The sequence below is a fragment of the Bactrocera tryoni genome, chromosome 3, assembly GCF_016617805.1.
Source record: "Bactrocera tryoni isolate S06 chromosome 3, CSIRO_BtryS06_freeze2, whole genome shotgun sequence".
Taxonomy (NCBI): Eukaryota; Metazoa; Arthropoda; class Insecta; order Diptera; family Tephritidae; genus Bactrocera; species Bactrocera tryoni.
In genome coordinates this window covers 82,254,902-82,274,257 of record NC_052501.1, presented here as the reverse complement: position 1 = coordinate 82,274,257, position 19,356 = coordinate 82,254,902, and the positions used below count along the sequence as shown (strand labels likewise).

Below are 19,356 nucleotides of genomic sequence, written 5' to 3'. Positions count from 1 at the left end.
CAAACATCAGAGTACCCGATTTCCTCAAATAATTTGCTTCAGTACCTAACGCGACAAAACTATTTCTTCTATCATATCTAAAGGACCCATTAATGTAATTTCCTGCTAAATGACGAAAATGCTTCGGTAACATTTATCAATCGTCGATTACTCCCTGATCTAGCAATAAAATCGGTACAAACACACACACACACACACACCGAAATATTCCTTAACACAGTTAACATTTTTGAATTTATTTATTTAAGTGGTTCTTGGTCATTTGAGGCCATCAGTTCAGCCACTAGTCCCAGGCAGGAGCAACCCCGTCGGAACCGTGGGAGTGATTCTAATCACGATTGAATCATCATCCTGAAACATCATATGACCTTTTAATAGGGTAGAACGTCAGTTCACCTCTACTAAATGACAAATTTTCAACACCAATACCGCAGGTATATATACGAGCACGCGAATAAACTGTTTGAGAATTTAAGTGAGTAAGCGATAACGAAAAAAATATGTGATGAAATGAAAACTAAAATACTTATATACAACAACACAACAAAATAATCAAGAACCAGATAAGACGAGTTGCCTTACAACATTACCCAAGCGCAGGTAGCTAGCTGGTCAAGATTTAAGTAATGTTTGTTAGTAATGCTTAGCATTAGCGTTGGTATGCGCGCATGGCAACAGCTGATTCCTCCCCTGACTCACATATTTCGGCTATACGCTATTCAATTCAACACGTGGTCTTTCATTCGTTGTTATACTGCATATGTTTCAAATTTGTTTGCGCTTGAACGTTTTGTTGTTGCAGCTTGAATAATTTTATAATTCTTAGCATACTTAGGCATTGAGAATATTAAAACGGTAAATATGAAAATATATAGATATATTAAAAAAGTATTTCCCATACCGGGAATCGAACCCGGGCCTTCTGGGTGAAAGCCAGATATCCTAGCCACTAGACCATATGGGATATATTAAACTGATAGGTAAAACGCTTATTCGAATACGATATATAAACTAAATGTAGTTGTAGGCATAATACATACATATGTATACAAATATAGAAGAGGTTAGAGAATACGTAGCTTTTACATTTTTTCTTAAGTAGAACTTATTTTCGAAGCCAAGTACATTAATTTAAATTTCATTCACTTTCTTTAGTAATATCTACATACATACATTAAATTATTTTTGACTTTAATTTTAAGATTTATATGTTTGGAGTTATAAAGTTTCTAATGTCCATTAATCATAAATTTGTGTCAGTGTTCGCAACACTGAGTGTGCAGAACTAATATAAAACTTTTGCAAAAGTCATATGCGTGAGTAATAAACAACATTGCTTATTAAAGATCTTTATAACAAATAAGTGCTTAAGTTCCTACCAAAGTATGCATGCCAATGCAGGGTTACTGTCTCTCTGATTCTAATATTGTAACTCTTTAAAATTCCAGGCCATCATCTGGCGTTGGACTACAAACTTTCTTGTGAACTAAAACAAGTGTCAACACTCGACTGGCTGACCGAGTCCATATGTTGTTTACATATCCTTACAAGCCAGGAGAGTACCAAAGTGCATATACGGCTAACAACTGTTAACCCATATATATGTAAGTTTGTGTTATATATTTATATAAAATTCTTTAAATGCAGCCTTAATCGCCCACTAGTCCCAGTTTGGAGTGAGTGAGATTTAGTGCTTTACTAATAAAAAGCACAACTACTAAGCAAGCGAGCACCAAACGAGCGTGTACATGGAATGACATGACAAGCATACAAAAGAGGTCATTGATGTTATGCTGAAAATTTGAGATGACAATCAATGCAATGGGGTTAGTGAAGACTAGGTGGAGTGGTGTGCTTGTGTTGAAGAATTGTGTCGTATGGCGCCACTGACCAGCAGCCAAGGGGCATCATTGGCCAGTAGTGCAAAAGTTGAAGCTACAACTGCGGTTGTTGATGGACGACAAGCAAAGGAAGTTTGAGATATTAAAAATGTATGAACATTTGTATGGTTTATTGTTTTATTTGCCAGGATATGAAGCAAAGGATTGTTTATAGTATGTAGGCAGTGCTCTTTTAGTTGTTCAACAATTGCTTTGAGATTTTTTAACTTGGTTATGGGCTTGTATGCAACTTACGCATTTATCCGTAATGTAGGTTTATAGCTACATATGTAGTAGTTGCTCTAGGCGCCACTATGGTAAAGTTTCTGTGCCTTTTACATACGAATCGTTGCACTCAAAGTGTTTGTTTGTTGCATATCACGTCCTATTTCGTTTAAATTGTCTAATATAAATCTGCAAACTTGGCTTTTACTTCGGGTTTCCTTTTACTAAATATTTTATCACATCTCTTATCGAATATATAAAATGTCGCAAGTATCAAAAATGATTTAAAGCTTATACAAATCATAAGAAGCTTTCTAAAAGTACGATTATTATGACATTATCTTTTTTATCGGGCTGAAATTCTTCATTTATTACCATAAAGAGTTTCTATCCGAGTAAAGAGACTCAAATGGACAGTCTCATTTTGTAAAACTAGATCGAATATACCCAACTATACATTTTATACCTACGTGTATTCACGCCAAACGACTTTTTTTTACAATCTGATTTATTTCTTTGTTTTCTGTTTTAACAGTTCTTATGAATTTTAAACTAAATAGGGTATTTTGGAGGCCAAAACAACAGGGCTGTTAAGTCTGCCCAGACAACGTTAAATCACCTGGGAATATACCCCAAGATCGTCTGTTACAGAGTGACACTAATGTAAGGAGCAGTAAGGAGGAAATTGCGTTTACCTATTATCTTAAACTTCAGGAGTGATGTGTTTGGCTTGTAACGGCACAAAAACAAGAAAAGTGTATTTACTACTTAACTTTCAGAAAAGGGAGAAAATTGCAGGAAATGTAAGGAAGGAAATGCCTAGCAAATGGAAGATACAGTGTCAAAATGACAGAGATAATATAAATTAATGCGAAAGGCTCATCAATAGTTAGACAGTTGAACGGCAATGATGTTACTTGATAAAAGTGGGTGCTTTGTGGTTTCATTACGAATTGCGATTAGTCGTTTTTTTTTGTTACTCCAGAATTCGCCTCTGAAAACCGTAAAGTTCAATTATGATAGTTCTTAGATCATCTAGTAACTTTCCTGTCCCTTCTTATTTAGCCAAAGGCTTAGTAAAGGTTCACGTAAAACATGAACAAGTATATGTAAATATGGAGAGTAGAAATAGTTTTAAAGTTTGCTGACAATTACACGGTACCCATATCCATGTACTCCATGACGCCTCTAGGCTAACGGCAAACAGCAAACAGTTGAGAAAATAGAAACGCGTAGAAAAATGTGGCTTTCCTCCATGATGGCAGAAACATAATTTGGACCAACAAAACACATGAAAAACATAAACCATAAACTCAAACAAGGAAGTAAACAAAGCTCACTCCAGGCTAAATAACTTACAAACGCATGAGAGACCATTGAAGCTGAAAAGTACAAGTAAGACGACTTGTTGTTAGTAGACTTAGAAAAGAAAACAGCATGCCTCGGAACTTTTGGAGACTCAGTAGATATACGCAGCGAAAAATTGGGTGAGCACGATACGTTGGGATTAAACGGCCAGCAATCCCACATCAAGAGAGTAGACAGGCACAGTGCACAACTGTACAGGCGACGCACACCTTTGGGACTTGATGCTACTGAACCGTTCTGTACACAACAACCTGTAGAGCACTCACCTGCATATTCATTGCCCTGTAGACTTTTTCCTCTCATTTCCATTACTTTACCGTCTTTCTTTGTTGCACAAAAGACACATTCAGTTTTCTTGCAGGTAATTGGAGCTACCTTCTCATTTCTTATTTCACTTTTACAACAAAGCGGCTACCGCTTGCGGTTTACCTCAGTATGTATCTGACCTTTTCTGGATTCACAATAAGAAAGAAACATTTGCCCCTCTCCCTTTTGGCGATCTGAGGCCGTCTGGATGGGGTGTATCTACTTACAACTTCATTTTGGTTTGAATGTGTCCCTGAGGAGCGGGCAGCCGACGGCAAAAAGGCGTCCAACAAACAAGTGAATGCAATTACGCATTTTGGGCAAATACAGATGGGGTGCATATTCTATTGGTGGGGTTTGGAGCTACACAAGCTCTACTGCCTTCCAGTCGAAAGTTCAAAGGCACTTTGCCCAGCACACGCTTCCTTATTGCTCGGTGTTTGCTTTTCGTGCTCTTTAATTGTCTTATCGCTGCATTTGTGGCAAATTATTTTTTAGCGAGTCCTTGCCCCGTGGTACTGTTCGCATTTTCTTTTAATTTAATTCATTCGTGGCGGCAAACTGAAAAATATTATTAACTTGAATTATTTATTCTATTGTTGTTAACAAATTTTTCAGCATTATGCCGAATATTTTGTTATTGTGTTAGCTTAAGCGGACAGGCCGTAAAAGAGCAATAAAAAGAGCACTAAAAACTTTTTCCAGCGCGAAAATTGAATTAAATTACCTATTCAAACCTCCAGCGGCACATGGAGTGTGAGTTAGCCACATTATACAGTTATGCTCACGTATTCCGTTTCCGTTGAACTTACTTTGTATGAAAACTGTTTGCAGTTCCTTTTTATAGTTCATAGATTTTATTGCAAACCTCATTTCTTCAAATTTCATAAATTTATTATAATTTCTCTAATTAAGTGTATTTGGGTTCATAACCAGTTTAAAAGATTTAATCCCGAACCAAATATAAATCCCGAAATTTCACTAAACTGCAAATGAATAAATATTAGTAAACTTTTGAAAATCCAATCCCGAGAACACAAATATTAAGGGATGTTTTCTCAATGTCTGGTTAGCAATCTTTATTCAGCTAAGTTCTATTTAACCTTCCGAAAATAGGAGTCTTAACTCCCGATTGTTTGCTAAGCAGTCATTGAGAAAACGGCGTAAGTAAGTAAGTTCAAACCGCAGCTCACAGGCTAAAATGAACACGTAAGTAGACTAAAATGTAAAATTTTTAATTCTTTTTGTGAACTGTTATTTAAAAAAAAAATAAAATAAAAATAAAACAATTTTCCCATACCGGGAATCGAACCCGGGCCTTCCGGGTGAGAGCCGGATATCCTAACCACTAGACAATATGGGACTGTTATACTCAAAGTCACATGGGTAACACTTTTACTGTAGGTGAGATATTTACTCACCATTGCTGTTTTTATACACCACATTGAATTATGGTGAACAACCAAAAGCAGGTAGGGTACATATATAGTCGACGGCACGTGTACATACAAAACAATAGGCTTTCTCTGCAGAAGCTGAGAAGATATTGAGTGTTTTGTTGAAATAATGAAATCTGCTTAAGTGTGTTATTTTTCCATAACTTTTACAGACGAAGAAATTTATATTTTTTTAGTAAATTAAGTTGAGTGTTTTAATTTCATAAAATGTTAAAATATGTGAGTTTTGTGCTATATAAGTAAGTAATATAGCGAATAGCGAATATAGAAATTATTTAGTTGGCTAAATATACATTTTTCTGTAATCGAATCCAATTATAATAGTTCAGTTCTCTAACAGTTTCTGAAAATTTTTTGAATCTAAATCGCTAATGAATCAATCGATATTTCGGCAAAATCAATTTATTTTATTCAAAAAACATTAATACGATTTCTGCACGGTTCAAAAGCATGTCGAACGAGTGATTTAGCTCGTGGGCCGGTATGGCCGCCAGTCTGCCGGTGCAAGCCTTTTGAATGGCCTCTACGTCTGCATAACTCCTTCCTTTCATGGGTCATGGGCATTTTTCCGAAAAGGAAGAAGTCGCACGGTGCCATATCAGGTAAATACGAGGAGTGGTTAATGCTTGAAATGTGATTTTTGGTCAAATAATCGGTTACAAGCGTCGATCGATGAGACGGATTCTGACCCAGTTTTGGGCGTCAGTCAATTTGTGCGGAACAAACCGTTAAACACACCTCTCGTAAGCCGAAATGTTCAGTCAAAATGCGATAAATCGTTGTTTTGGAGATGTTCAATTCCATTTCCATGAATTTCAATGATGATTTCGGCTGATTTTTTGTTGTATTCACGCACAGTTTCGATGGAATTTCCGGTGATTACGGATTTTGACAGCCCCACATATTGATCGTCATTTATGTCCTCACGACCTCTTTGAAAACATTGAAACCACTCGTGCACTGTATACTTAATCTGTTACTCATAAATTACGACATTCACTGAAACACGTGTCATATAATACTATTAAAGGAGTCATCAAAATATTGACCCCATTGGAAGTTATTATGAAACAAGTTGCCTAAAAGGCAGGTGCTACATAGATTAGGTTAGGTTAAACTTGTAGGCTAATAAGCAACGATCAGTTTTGGTCCTTTGCGATACCAGATGGCTTAGGTTCAAGAGACTTAGGTTCAAGAGAAGTAGTCATCCATTAAGAGGTCTGCGCTTGACGCGAATTTTAACAGACTCTGCGGCCTCACTATCGACCACCAAAACCCAAATCGGTCAAAGTTTTCTCAAACATTTCCGCAAGCTTTCATACCAATTTTATGGTTGGAAGTCTTTAACTAACTCATTCATATTTCGTTGAACTTTCGAATGAAATACCACAACTAAAAACATTTAGTAATTACGCAATGACTCTTTATATTTGCGCTATGCGTAAATTCGATATTAATTTTTGAAATAACAACAAAAGCTCTCTGTAAGCATAAATCAGAAACTGACATTTAAATTAGCTTATAGTTTAGTTAATTGACAAACAAAAACCTTCGTAATTGACAAATTACAGACAATTGCTCAGTGAAATTCTGCCGCAATTATAAAATGTTGTTAAAAAATTTCAGTTAACTGAATAATTTTACAGCACAGATGACACAATTAGTGCGAAAATTACTCGTGATGAATTAAAAATTGGGCTTACATATGTACATATGTATGTACGGCAATATAATAACCAGACCATGAATTTGATAATAAATAAAAAGTGGCATTCATTTTCATTGTCCGAGTATAAATTTAACGCCATTATTCAGATAATTCAGTAACATTTCTGACCTCATTAGAACAACACAAAGCTGCTCGCATCCTTTTTTCGATCACAATGCAAAAGTTCTACATTTTGACAATAGTTGCGGCCTTAGTCACACTGGCAGTGGTAAGTTCAAAAACAAATAAATAAATACTGATAGATTTGAAAATAAGTCAAATAGCTAACACTATATCAAAATTTTTTGTGGCAGTGTCAATTGCCAGCGGACTTAGAGAAATTCCACAAAGCTTGCTTGGACGAAGCCAAAGTCACGGATGAGCAGATGAGGCAATTCTTTCAAAACGGCATGAAAGCTAGTGATGCCACCGAGAATATAAAGTGTCAAATGAAATGTATGATGCAAAAGCAGGGTATATGGAAGGATGGCGTTTTTGATAGTGATGCCAAAATTAAGGAATTAGTGCAAAATCCAAAATTTAAAGCAACGGAAGCGGACCTAACGAAAGCTATAAATAATTGCAAGAATGAGAAAGGCGCAAATGAATGTGATACAGTCTTTAAGATTAGCATGTGTATCAAGGAATTTTTGACACAGAATAATCTCTAAGATTTACGTGCAACGTGCTTTGTTTATTTTCTCTACACTGGATTGTTGGTCAATAATTTTAAGTAACTTTGGTATAAATATTTGTACATACATACATATTTCGATGTTTTCGACGTTTACATGTGTTAGTTATTTGGTATAAGGGATTAAAAAATGTTTAATTGTGTATATAAAAAAATTTTAAAAGCGTGTATTCTATCATACTTAGTAGTGCATTTCCTCCATGATTTACGCAGAAATCAAACAGAAAACATTATATAAATAACTGTGATATTTGTCCACAAATCTTTCGCATAACCTTTCTCTCGAAAACCGTAACGTCGACTCATCATATATTGTCATCGTCAATGCCTCTGCACCATATAGAAGCACGGGAATAATGAGTGACTTATATAGTTTGGTTTTGTTTGTCAACAGAGTACTTTACTTCTCAATTGCCTCAGTCTAAAGAATGAACTCTACAAATGTCATATAATAACTGACTTCCTATCAACAGTAATTAATTCCTAAACACACTATACACTTCTTTAACTGTATGAATACACTCTACTAATGTCCCTATCATAAAATTCCAATTTATTAATTAAAATGTTTTTGCGGACCACTCAGAAGTCGTTTTATCCGTTGTAACCGAGCGATCATCGAAGAAACAACATTCCTAATTTGCCATAAGACAAAATTAGAAATGAAGTTCATAAACCTCACGCTGTCAGATAAAACGATATACCTCCTCATCGCGGGTGCTAATACTTTCGATTTGCAAAGAAAGTAAATGAAGACTGACTACAGAAATGATCCTGTGAAGTATAGTCTTAATTTTACTACGATCAGTGCGCAGTATTTCAACAAAAATACACACAAAGTGGTTGAGAAGTAAAACGCTACGAAAAATTACAAAAGCAATGATCGAGATATTTTTGAGATACGTATTTATTTTAAAAACAAAAGAAACTAACAAAAAATAACAGCTGCCTTTTTAAATAGAAGCTAGGTAGAACTCTCGTAACTATGAGATACTCACCCCTCACTAGCGCGCTACTAAGAGTACAGTGAGTCAGTAGGTAGCAATAATAGATAGAAATAACAACAATGCTGTGCGGAGAGAACTATCATGACATGACTATACCTACAGACTTACATACCTTTATATAGGCCTAGAAATACATACATATGTATCTAGAATTTTATGTGTTACGATTTTCTATATGTTTAGCCTCTACATCAGATAGTATTAATATTAATACTCTTTTTCATAATAATTCATAAATGTTTGTTGCTTTTGGCTTAATATTTATTCAAGGGTTACTTGACTTGTACGAATTTTCACTTAATATAATCACGTGCATTATGCCCATTTTCACCAAATCATTACACAAATCCATACCTACCATAACTTATTGTTGCTGTATACTCTATGACATGCATACATGTAGTTTCCGCATTCCCCCCTTTTTATACACCGCAAATATTCTGTTTATATTCTCACATTGTTTGTTGGCTAAGTGGAAAATTGGTAATAGTATTCGAGTTGGAAGGAGCTGCTAATAATGAAAAAAAAAACATAAAATTAGGATAATGAAATCAATTACCATTTTCCACACATAGAAATATGCACCGCACATACAGATACTTACCTACTCTGAAGTTAACTAGTTACTAACTACTGTACAACTGTAATAAATTAGTAGCTCAACTACTTGTAGTTAGTTAACGATATTTTTTCCATTGAAGAAACCAGTTATTTATGTATTGATGAAAACTGAGATGACAGTAGTTAGTTAGTTAATTGGGTTGGTCTGAAATCAACTAGTAGCGTAATTAGTTAGTCGCCGATATTTTTCCATAGAAGAAATCGGGTTTTTATGTATTGATGAACACCGAAATGACTGTAGTAGTAATAGTAGAATTTGGTTAGAAATATCACAGTTTCAGGCTAGTTCCAAACTAGTTCTGTTCGAGTTCAAAAATGGTATATATACATAGTACATACATATGTAAGTGTTTAACTAAACTAAAAATCAACTTCAGTTTAGATTGTATTAAGCTCCACTGAGCTTTTATTGATTCACAATGTAACTTAGCTCTGTTTCTGATCCAACTTTCTCAAAATTGGATTTCGGATCATCGATTTGATTTTAGTCACAAACTAGTTTTTTTCGGATTAGTTTATTTTTTACTAACAGCTATGTACATATGTATATATGCGACTTATACCTATAAGTACACATAAGAAGGTAAAAAAGTTTGTAGGCCGTCCGTTTGTTCCAGGAATGAAGGCATTTGAAAAGTGGTTGAACCAACACAACAATGTTTTTTGTTGTTTCGTGCACGTGCATTTAGCTCGTTGAAGCATTGACCGCAAGCAGTTAACAGCTGGATGAAATGACCGACTGCAAGAAGTCAAAATTAGGATTTCGGGTTGAACGATACAAGTTTTATTGCATACAAACAAAAAAATCAAGGTGTGGAGACGAGAATTCGGGCCAAAGTATCAAACAAAGCACACATAGAACATTCTTAGAATACCATAAGGAAAATTATCAACAAGATCCAATTTTAATGCGAAAATGTTAAAATTAACTTATGTCTTTTGGCAGCAATGCTGTGTAGCAGATGTAAAGAAATCTCTATAACTCAAATCTACATCTTTCTTGTGAGTACCAGCAAATTATTTTGGAACTCGCTCTAAATATCTTTGGTGCGATTTCAAAAGAAAAGTAAATACAATTTTATAATGCTTCAACAATTAATTATTAAAGGTTTTTTTATAGAAAATTTTATATACTTTAACCAGCTTTAAAATAGCCTCAAAATTCCTCACATTCTCGCGTTTATAGTAGCGCCAGCTGCCACACCTCTATTTTCAGCTGGATGCACGGATTAGGTTGCGGTCATCGATGGCTTGATTTAATGGCAAATGTGCATGCAACGTCGATGACTGCACTTTCAAACATACATATACAGTATATAAGTGTATAATTTTTATTGAAAGTGCTCCAGTTATTGTTTACTTTTCCTTAGCTCACTTGTGAAAGAGTTGAAGCAGTCAGCGCTGTTTGCTCACCCATAGTCAGTCAGCTCCATATGCACATATAATCATATGAATTGGTCACGTGATTGTTGGAATGCGAATTTATGTACATACATATGTACAGTGTGGTAACCTAGTAAAGCTTAGGGACTAGACTTTTGATAAATTTTTATATTATTTTGAAAAATTTATATGTAAGTATTTCTACCCTACCATATTACCTTAACGTAACCTATGTAAGAATTTTGGGACTCTTTCTAATGCATACTACGTTGATACTTATGTACACAGGTATATTTTTAATTTATTTACACTAAGTTATATATATGTACATATAACATTTTCTAATAAATATTTATTTTCATAGGTTTTAAGAACCTAACTTTATAAATGATTTAATTTTTAAATTGAATTTCACTTTCAAATTTAATTGTAATTTTAGTTTTAATTTTCATTTTAATTCTAATTTTAATTTTTTAAATTGTAATTTTAATTTTAATTTTAGTTTAAATTTAAATTTTTAAAATTATAATTTTAATTTTATTGTTTTTAATTGTAATTTTAAGTTTAGTATTAATTTTAATTTTAAAATAAGTTTTAATTATATTTTTTTTTAATTTTAATTTTACTTTTATGTTTTAATTTTAGTTTTAAATTTAATTTTATTTTTAATTTTAATTTATTAATTTTTTTAAATAATAGTTTTTATTTCGATTTTAATATTAATTTTTTTTTAAATAATAGTTTTAATTTCGATTTTAACATTAATTTCAGTTTTAAATTTAATTTGGATTTTAATTATTATTTTTGCTACACAAACTAATTGTTTTATTTAAGAGCTTTAAATTTAATTTTAATTGTAATTTTAGTTTTTAATTTAATTATAATTTGATTTTAACCTAAGTTGTAATTATAATTTATTTTTATTTTAATTTTAATTGCAATTATTTTCAATTTTAAGTTTAATTTTGATTTTAAATATTTTTCTGATTGCAATTTTAGTTTAAATTTTAGTTACAGTTTTTATTTTAATAGTAAATTTAATTAAATATTTTTCTTCAGAAAGTAATTATTTGATTTAATAACTCTAAATTAAATTTTAATTGTAATTTTACTATTAATTTCAATTTTAAATTTAATTTTGATTTTAATTTTTTTAATTTAATTTTAATTAATTTTTGGTTTCAAAAATTAATTAATTAATTATATTTCTTTCAAAAATTAATTATTTTGTTATATAACTTTAAATTTAATTTTTATTTTTTGTTACTAAAATTTAATTGTATTTTCCACAGCACAATTGTTCGCTGTGCATTTATTTACTTACATTTTTATGCACATACATACATCCTCAGTATAGCTATTTGTATATGTATGTATGTGTGTGTGTCTGTTATAAAAAAGCTTAAGTATACACTCCTGCAACTGTTAATGGACTTTACTTTTCCAAGAAAGTGCAGCCATTACATCACTTGCCACTAATTCCGATTCCATTATATTTACGTTATGATTTCCTCACACACACATGCACCGACTTACATATACATATGTGCTTGTGTGCCAATCAAAATAACAATGTAATGTTTTATAAAAATGTATACCTTTTTATATCCCTTGTACAATATGATTGCACTTACATAAATATAATTTAATCAAAAATCCATAAAGCACTCACATTCGCCAGTCGTGTTTTTTCTAGCACTACACACATACATACATACTTGTACATATATGCATATGTACAGTTAACAAGCTTTTGGCCGCCACCAAGGAAAATGGGTCAAAGTGGCAAAGTGGCCGAACACGTAGCACACGTGATAAAGTGACGAATGACTGTGGGAACGTGAAGTGGAAATTGTGATAAAAATCGGGCAAAATGCAGCACGCAGCTCCTGGTGAGGAAGGAGAGGCGTACGAGGTGTGTATATTTGCGGTGGTAAGCATTTACTGCATGTGTGACTTGTGAGTGGCGTTTTGGGAAGCCGATACTTAAGAAAGCTTAAGCACGCAAGTCAAGTTGGCTTCAAGGCGCTGTGTCTACACACGCACACATACACACACCATCAGGTGCATATGACGGAAACGATGGACAAATATGGTTATGAGTGCATTTATGTACTTAAAGCTATGCATGTATGCGTGTGCTTGAAAACGCGTTATATACACTGCATAAATTTGCCAGCTTGTCGGGCGATAAGAAATTACGTTTATTTAATCTATATATTATTTGATTTTTGCAGGCAAATTGAATTTGAAATTTATGTTTATCATGCAAGTGCTAATTGAATTCGGTTGTATTTACCATATATTGTATATATGTATGTATGTATGTATGTTCATAAATTAATATATGTATGTAATGTTATAGCTAAGGTTATGAGAATTCTCCGATATTTAGGACATCATATAATTTTTAGGATTTATGAAACTTTGCTTTAGAATTATTTGCAACGAAATATACTTGTAATTGTAAATTTTCATTTTCATATGTTTCATTAGTAAATGTGTATATCGTCACTTAAAATGTAAGAAAATGTAACATAACTTTTCATAAGTTTACAGGCGAAGGAAAAACTATATAATAAAAACCACGCATATTGAAAAAAAACTAGTTTTGATTATAAAATGGTTATAAATGGTTATGTATTGGTTATATCTAACCGCGGAAGCAGAAAATGTTATGCTATATATTTACATATATGTATGTAATATGATATAGTGAATCGTAAGCAATAAAAAACCCAATTTCGGATAAATTTTGTCTTTTGGTTATAAAATGGTTACGTACTGGTTATGTATTGGTTATATCTGACAGCGACAGCTAAAAATTTTATGCTTCATATGTACATTTAATATGATGTAGAGAATCGTAAGCAATAAAAAACTCAGTTTCGAATTTTTTATGATACGTTGTTTTGCATTTTAGGCGACGATATGCAGATAAATGTAATCAATGTTTATTCATGTTTTTTGCTCTTTTGTACTTCAAGGTTATACATAATTATTCTTTCTATTTTTGTTATTAAATTATTATATTTCTAACAACTCTACTAATGATCAGCAATTATCGATCGCTATTTGGCTGAAATAACTCATTTGTCAACCGGAAAATCAATCCCATATTGTCTAGTGGTTAGGATATCCGGCTCTCACCCGGAAGGCCCGGGTTCGATTCCCGGTATGGGAAATTTTTTTGCGGTTTTATTTTACAGAAATTGGGCATATAATATTTTACAATTTTTTCAATAAAGAATAAATTTCATATCTTCTTAATAACAACCGGTTCAACAAAGAAAAAAGATTGATTGAATTTAATTGGAACATTGAAATTAAATATTTGAAGTTTAAAATAATAAGCATCCAAAAAGAGCATTTAATTTTAATTCTCAATTGAAAAAGCACTATGTAGCACTTAGAGCACAAATTAAATACAATATTAATGATTCCTCGCTTGAAACTACTAGACCATGCATTTCATCGAAAGTGATTATCGCAATAAATGTTGCTCGCACTAACCAGTTATATACCATAACATATATCATATTATATATCTATATCAAATAGTGGTATATATGTATGTGTTCGTTTGGAAAATGCAAACTGAGCACTCATTGTTGCATGCCGCACGTAAGGCGAGAAAATGAAAAACAATATTTGAAGAAGTTAGAATAAATTTACGGAATAGAGAAGTAGACATATCTGAGACTTATAACCAACGAGAATAAATATTACCCATTCTATTCAACTGAATTGTCAAAGCTTTCGTTGATTTTTCTATTAAAATTATTAACTTTGATTGAGTTACAAGTATAAAGAGACCCTTTAAGAGGTTGCTTTTATATTTTTTTTTTATTATTATTTACTATCTTATCAAATTCTATAACACCTCTAGAATATTGTCCTAAACTTTCAAGTTGGTCTGAGTAAAAGTTTCGGAGATACAGCCTAGAGAACCTGGGAGCTCGAGGCTAGCTAGGCTAAGTGCATCGCCTTTAAACGCGTTTTCCTCGAAACTGTGTTTTTGAAGTCGTTTGGCAAGATTTCTCAAGAACTACTCAACTGAACTTTTAAAATTTTATACAGATCTGTGAGATACATTTCTTAAAGAAAAAAGAAAAATTTTCACCGAAATTTTAATTTTTTTGTAAAAATGTCTGCCAAAAATCCAATTTTCAGTTTTTTTCTTTACCCAAGTTCTAAGATAAGATTTTAACTAAAACAACCATTTTTCACTTTTGATGATTCTGTAAGAAGTTATCCTGCCAAAACGGGCGCATCTTCTTTCCGAGGGGTAAACGGAAATGGCGTCGCAATGACTGAGTTTAAAATATTTTTTTTTTAATTTTAGGATTTTTTTGTTAATAACGTATTTTTGTAACAATAAGAATTTCTAATAGAGACTGTTTTTTACCCGAGGAAACCCATGTAACCCCTTGAAACATTCTTTGCCGAGTGAGCTGACAGCAGAATGTCAAACATTTTTACCCAGAGCTATCAGATTTACATTTGTCAGTTGTCATTTGAAGTCCATGTATTTGTTGATTCTCATCGGACATCATTTTATCCACTGTCATCATCAATTTGATAGCTGTCATCGGGCAATGGCTTGAATTTGTTTCTGACAGACGACATTTGCCAGCACTTATTTGACAAGCAACTGACAGTCATACGACAGAAGAAAATTTTTGACTATCTGTCAATAGAAAAAGATAAATCTCTAACTAATTGTTAACTGGTACCTATTTTTTCTGTACAACAAGCTGGAAAACTCTATTAGATCATTGTAGATACATTTCAAAAACAAAGAAAAAGGTGTTTGGATTTTTAGTTTCGCTGGCAAAAAATTCCCTTAGGGCATTCACAACTTAACATAACGCTTCTTAAAATCATAAAATCATACATTTGTATGCTTGTTAAAAATATTGTTAACTTAAATAAACTTATATCTATATGAGACTCTTTGAAACCCCTAACTGTCTTATCTCAAAAAAAAAAAAACATTTATCTCGAAAGATTTGCGAAAAAGTGGTTCTATGTTTGTGTAGCTTTGGGTTTTGTTGTAATGATTGCTTAATTTATTTTCTTTAGTTTTTAAATACTCAAAATTATTCAAATAACTCGCATTTAATGTAGGTATTTTAAAATGGATACACAGCCACATTCACCAACGTCAGAAAAGTTTTAAATTACTGCCACCACAACTGATAGTGTCTAAAGTTTCACGGAAGTAATTGCTAAGGTTTTAAGCGCAGTCACCTGCAAGTCAAAAACATGGCGTGCAGTTGCAAATATGTGTTAGAAATACATAGATGTGAGCTTGTAAGCTCTACCGGCACTGGGGCGTATGAGTAACGCGCATGGCTTTCAGTTTACTCTGAGTTGAGTCATCGGCCACATCAACACTAGTGGGCGAGTGAGTTGGCTCGCATATTGCACCGCAGCGCATGTAATACGCTTATCCAAGCGAACAGCATGTTGCATGCAACACTGTACCAATGTAGTTTATTTATATTTTTAATTTTTTAATTCCTGCAACGAATTGTGGCCGCGTTGGTGGGGGGTTGCGCGGTAACACAGCTTTTTGGCGACGCTTATCGCATTGTGGCATTCCTGCTGCATATTTCTGTTTTTACATAACATACATAGCACAGCGCGCATGTTGCAAGCAGTGAATGCACATGGCATTCGTTTGTTGGCACGCACTTATGTGAAATGTGTGTCGCTCGCCGCAGCGTTGGCGGCGTGTGGTGGCGGTATTCTATAACTACGGTACATGGTTATTATTTACTTACATTTCAAGTGCTTTTCCATGTTGTTTTCATTATTATTACGAAATGCATTCGCAATGCAGCGGTGTCATTCATGCTTACATGCAAGCGTATATGTATGCAAGTGTGTGTAGTTTTGTATATAAGCATTAATGCATGTGCGTGTTGCCAACTTTATGCCGATTAAGCACTTGCCACTTACGATTTATTTATACAGAAAGCTAGTTTTCATTTTAAAATTTATAATTGTGTAAGTATTAGTGTGGGTTGCGAAGTGGAATGTGTACTAAAATGCAATTCACTCTTGAGATGTACATATGAATGTGCTCGTAAGTATTATAAATATAATAATGAATGTTCATAATAAAGTGTGACTTAAGTTGCAATAATGCGAGTCAAGTGGAAATCGCATATCGTCACCTAAAATGCAAAATAACGTAACATCACTTTTCATAAGTTTGCAGGCGAAGGAAAAACGATATAATAGAAACCACTAATATTTAAACAAAATATGAGTTTCGGTTATAAAATTATTATATTGGGTAGTCGAAAAAGTCTTTTCGTATTTATAATCAAACTTCAACATATTTTTTTATATTTATAATAATAAATAAATAAACAAATACATATGTACCATTTTGGTCGACCACTTTTTGCCATTTTTCCACTAGAGACATTGCTTAGTGTAAAACTTTCATCAGTGTAAATCGAAATTTCGAAATTTCCAGAAAGGTAGCGAGCGAACCATTGTTGTGCTGCACGAACTGATATAGCATCGTCTCCGTCAACTTGACAAACTTCATTTGTAGCTTGCGTGGCATTTTTTATAAAAAAAATTTAAAATACAGCGAATTTCTTCATTATTTTCACTCATTTTTGAACAGCTGTAACTTTTTTTCAACTTCCCGAATTTTTTTGGGAGAATGCAGCTTAAAATCTCAACTTTCCAATACTACTAGTGATATGACACAATATTATTGGTAGAACTGGAGATATACGACTTTAACGACATCCCTTGACAAAATACGAAAAAACTTTTTCGACTACCCAATATATTGGTTACCATATTTGACAACGATTTTAATTTTTTCTTATGATAGGTTGTTTTTCATTTTCGGTGACGATATATTTGCCTTAAGCTTATAATTGTATAATCTGTATTCAAGGCATTTTTTAAATTTAATTTAAGTTTATATATAGATGTTTCCGTGGAATTATTGCATGTCTGAAATTTGAGTCGAAAAAAATCCAACGTTGGCAGCAAAAGTGAAAATATTAGTATTTTACCACTAACACAATTATGAATGCATAAAAGGGTATTAAAGGTATGAATTATTAATTTTTCATGCAACACACGCTGATAGTATATAGAGCTATGGAAAAATGCTTGACATCGAGACCTAACTGTGCCGACAGCGCAAAACATGAAGTATTATTTATTGGTTTTTAATAAGAACTATTTTCAAGACCTGCTTATGGCATATATTTACTTCTTTATTCATCCCCACCATAGTGCAAATGAGAGTGTCTGCCCGAATTTGAGTTCTGGTTCAAACGATCTACTTAATTTATTAAGGCGTTTCCCGGGTAAAAACAGCCTTTTTTCAATAATTTTTTTCTCAAAAAAAAAGAAATATTTTATTTATTTTATTACATCATTAAGAAAGAAATACTGTAATTTTTGGAAAAAAGTATTTTAAACTCGCTATTGTGACACCATTTCCGGTGACCTCTTGGAAAAATGATGCGCCATACACGACCATCTAAAGTGCAAAAAATACGTGTCTTTGTTTTGGCAGATATTTATACAAAAATAAATAAAAAATTTTTGTATAACTATACACGCGATTAAAATCTTGTTTGTCGTAAAAACAAACACAGCTGATTAAGTACGGAAAATGCGTCCATTTTCGCATTTTCCTTAAGCAAATGACGTTCGAAAAACTTAACGAAACTTGATGTAAAGTACATTATAGTTGCAACATACAATTTGTGTGTATTTGGACAGTTGCTTAAGCTAGCTTATGCACCTTATAGTGAGGCATTGGGTCCAAATCCAAGTAAACAATTGTATCTCGAAAAGCTGTACAAAATTTCAAAAGGATCGGTTAAGTAGTTCTCGAGAAATCTTGCCAACCGACTTCGAAACACAGTTTCGAAAATAACCCGTTTAAAGACGACGCCTAAGCTTGCTTCAAACTCATAAGTTCTCAAGGCTGTATCTCCGAAACTACTATTATTCGGATCAATTTGAAAATTTAGGACAATAGTCTAGAGGTGTTGTAAATTTAATGACAAATTTTTTGAAACCCGTAAACCCATGTAACACCTTAAATATCCCTTTAAACCTTCAATTAGTATATTAAGCACAAAATTGGGTAAACAGACTATACAAATCCCTGAGCACATGAATAGAAATCGAATGTTTCCATGTTTCCAGTCATAACATAATATTGCAATTTATCAATTTGAAGTATTTCTTGTGGACCACTCAGAAGTCGTTTTATCCGTTGTAACCGAGCGATCATCGAAAAAACATCACTTCAAATATGTCATAAGACAAAATTAGAAATGAAGTTCATAAACCTCACGCTGTCAGATAAAACGATATACCTCCTCATCGCGGGTGCTAATACTTTCGATTTGCAAAGAAAGTAAATGAAGACTGACTACAGAAATGATCCTGTGAAGTATAGTCTTAATTTTGCCACGATCAGTGCGCAGTATTTCAACAATAAAACACACAAAGCGGTTGAGAAGTAAAACGCTATGAAAGAATTACTACAAAAGCAACGATCGAGAAATATTTGAGATTTTTAAATAGAGAACAAAAACAGTTAGACAAAAAAAACCGGCGTATATATAGAAAGGTAGGTAGATACAGTCAGCTAGGTGATAACAATGAGATACTCACCTCACACTAGCACGCTTCTAAGAGTACA

The 19,356-nt window shown here is 32.9% G+C and overlaps 1 protein-coding gene and 5 non-coding genes across 6 annotated transcripts; 2 read left to right on the top strand and 4 right to left on the bottom strand.

Moving 5' to 3' along the window:
* Window positions 1-892: 892 nt before the first annotated feature.
* Window positions 893-964, bottom strand: Trnae-uuc. Its single transcript has one exon. It is a non-coding gene; the product is annotated as a tRNA-Glu (tRNA).
* A 4,106-nt stretch (window positions 965-5,070) lies between these two features.
* On the bottom strand, window positions 5,071-5,142 carry Trnae-cuc. The gene has a single exon. It is a non-coding gene; the product is annotated as a tRNA-Glu (tRNA).
* A 1,893-nt stretch (window positions 5,143-7,035) lies between these two features.
* On the top strand, window positions 7,036-7,780 carry LOC120771477 (general odorant-binding protein 56h-like). Its single transcript, XM_040099512.1, has 2 exons — window positions 7,036-7,173; window positions 7,259-7,780. The coding sequence occupies exons 1-2, from the start codon at window positions 7,120-7,122 to the stop codon at window positions 7,613-7,615; spliced, it is 411 nt and encodes a 136-aa protein (XP_039955446.1). The 5' UTR covers window positions 7,036-7,119; the 3' UTR covers window positions 7,616-7,780.
* A 435-nt stretch (window positions 7,781-8,215) lies between these two features.
* Window positions 8,216-8,429, bottom strand: LOC120773178. The gene has a single exon (XR_005705141.1). It is a non-coding gene; the product is annotated as a small nucleolar RNA U3 (small nucleolar RNA).
* A 5,332-nt stretch (window positions 8,430-13,761) lies between these two features.
* Trnae-cuc lies at window positions 13,762-13,833 on the top strand. Its single transcript has one exon. It is a non-coding gene; the product is annotated as a tRNA-Glu (tRNA).
* Window positions 13,834-18,900: 5,067 nt separating this feature from the next.
* Window positions 18,901-19,114, bottom strand: LOC120773190. Its single transcript, XR_005705144.1, has one exon. It is a non-coding gene; the product is annotated as a small nucleolar RNA U3 (small nucleolar RNA).
* Window positions 19,115-19,356: the final 242 nt, after the last annotated feature.

Coding starts and splice junctions, on each gene's coding strand:
- LOC120771477 (XM_040099512.1), top strand. CDS start 7,120: ATGCAAAAGTTCTACATTTTGACAATAGTTGCGGCCTTAGTCACACTG. Junction 7,174..7,258: donor CCTTAGTCACACTGGCAGTG/GTAAGTTCAAAA, acceptor TTTTTGTGGCAG/TGTCAATTGCCAGCGGACTT.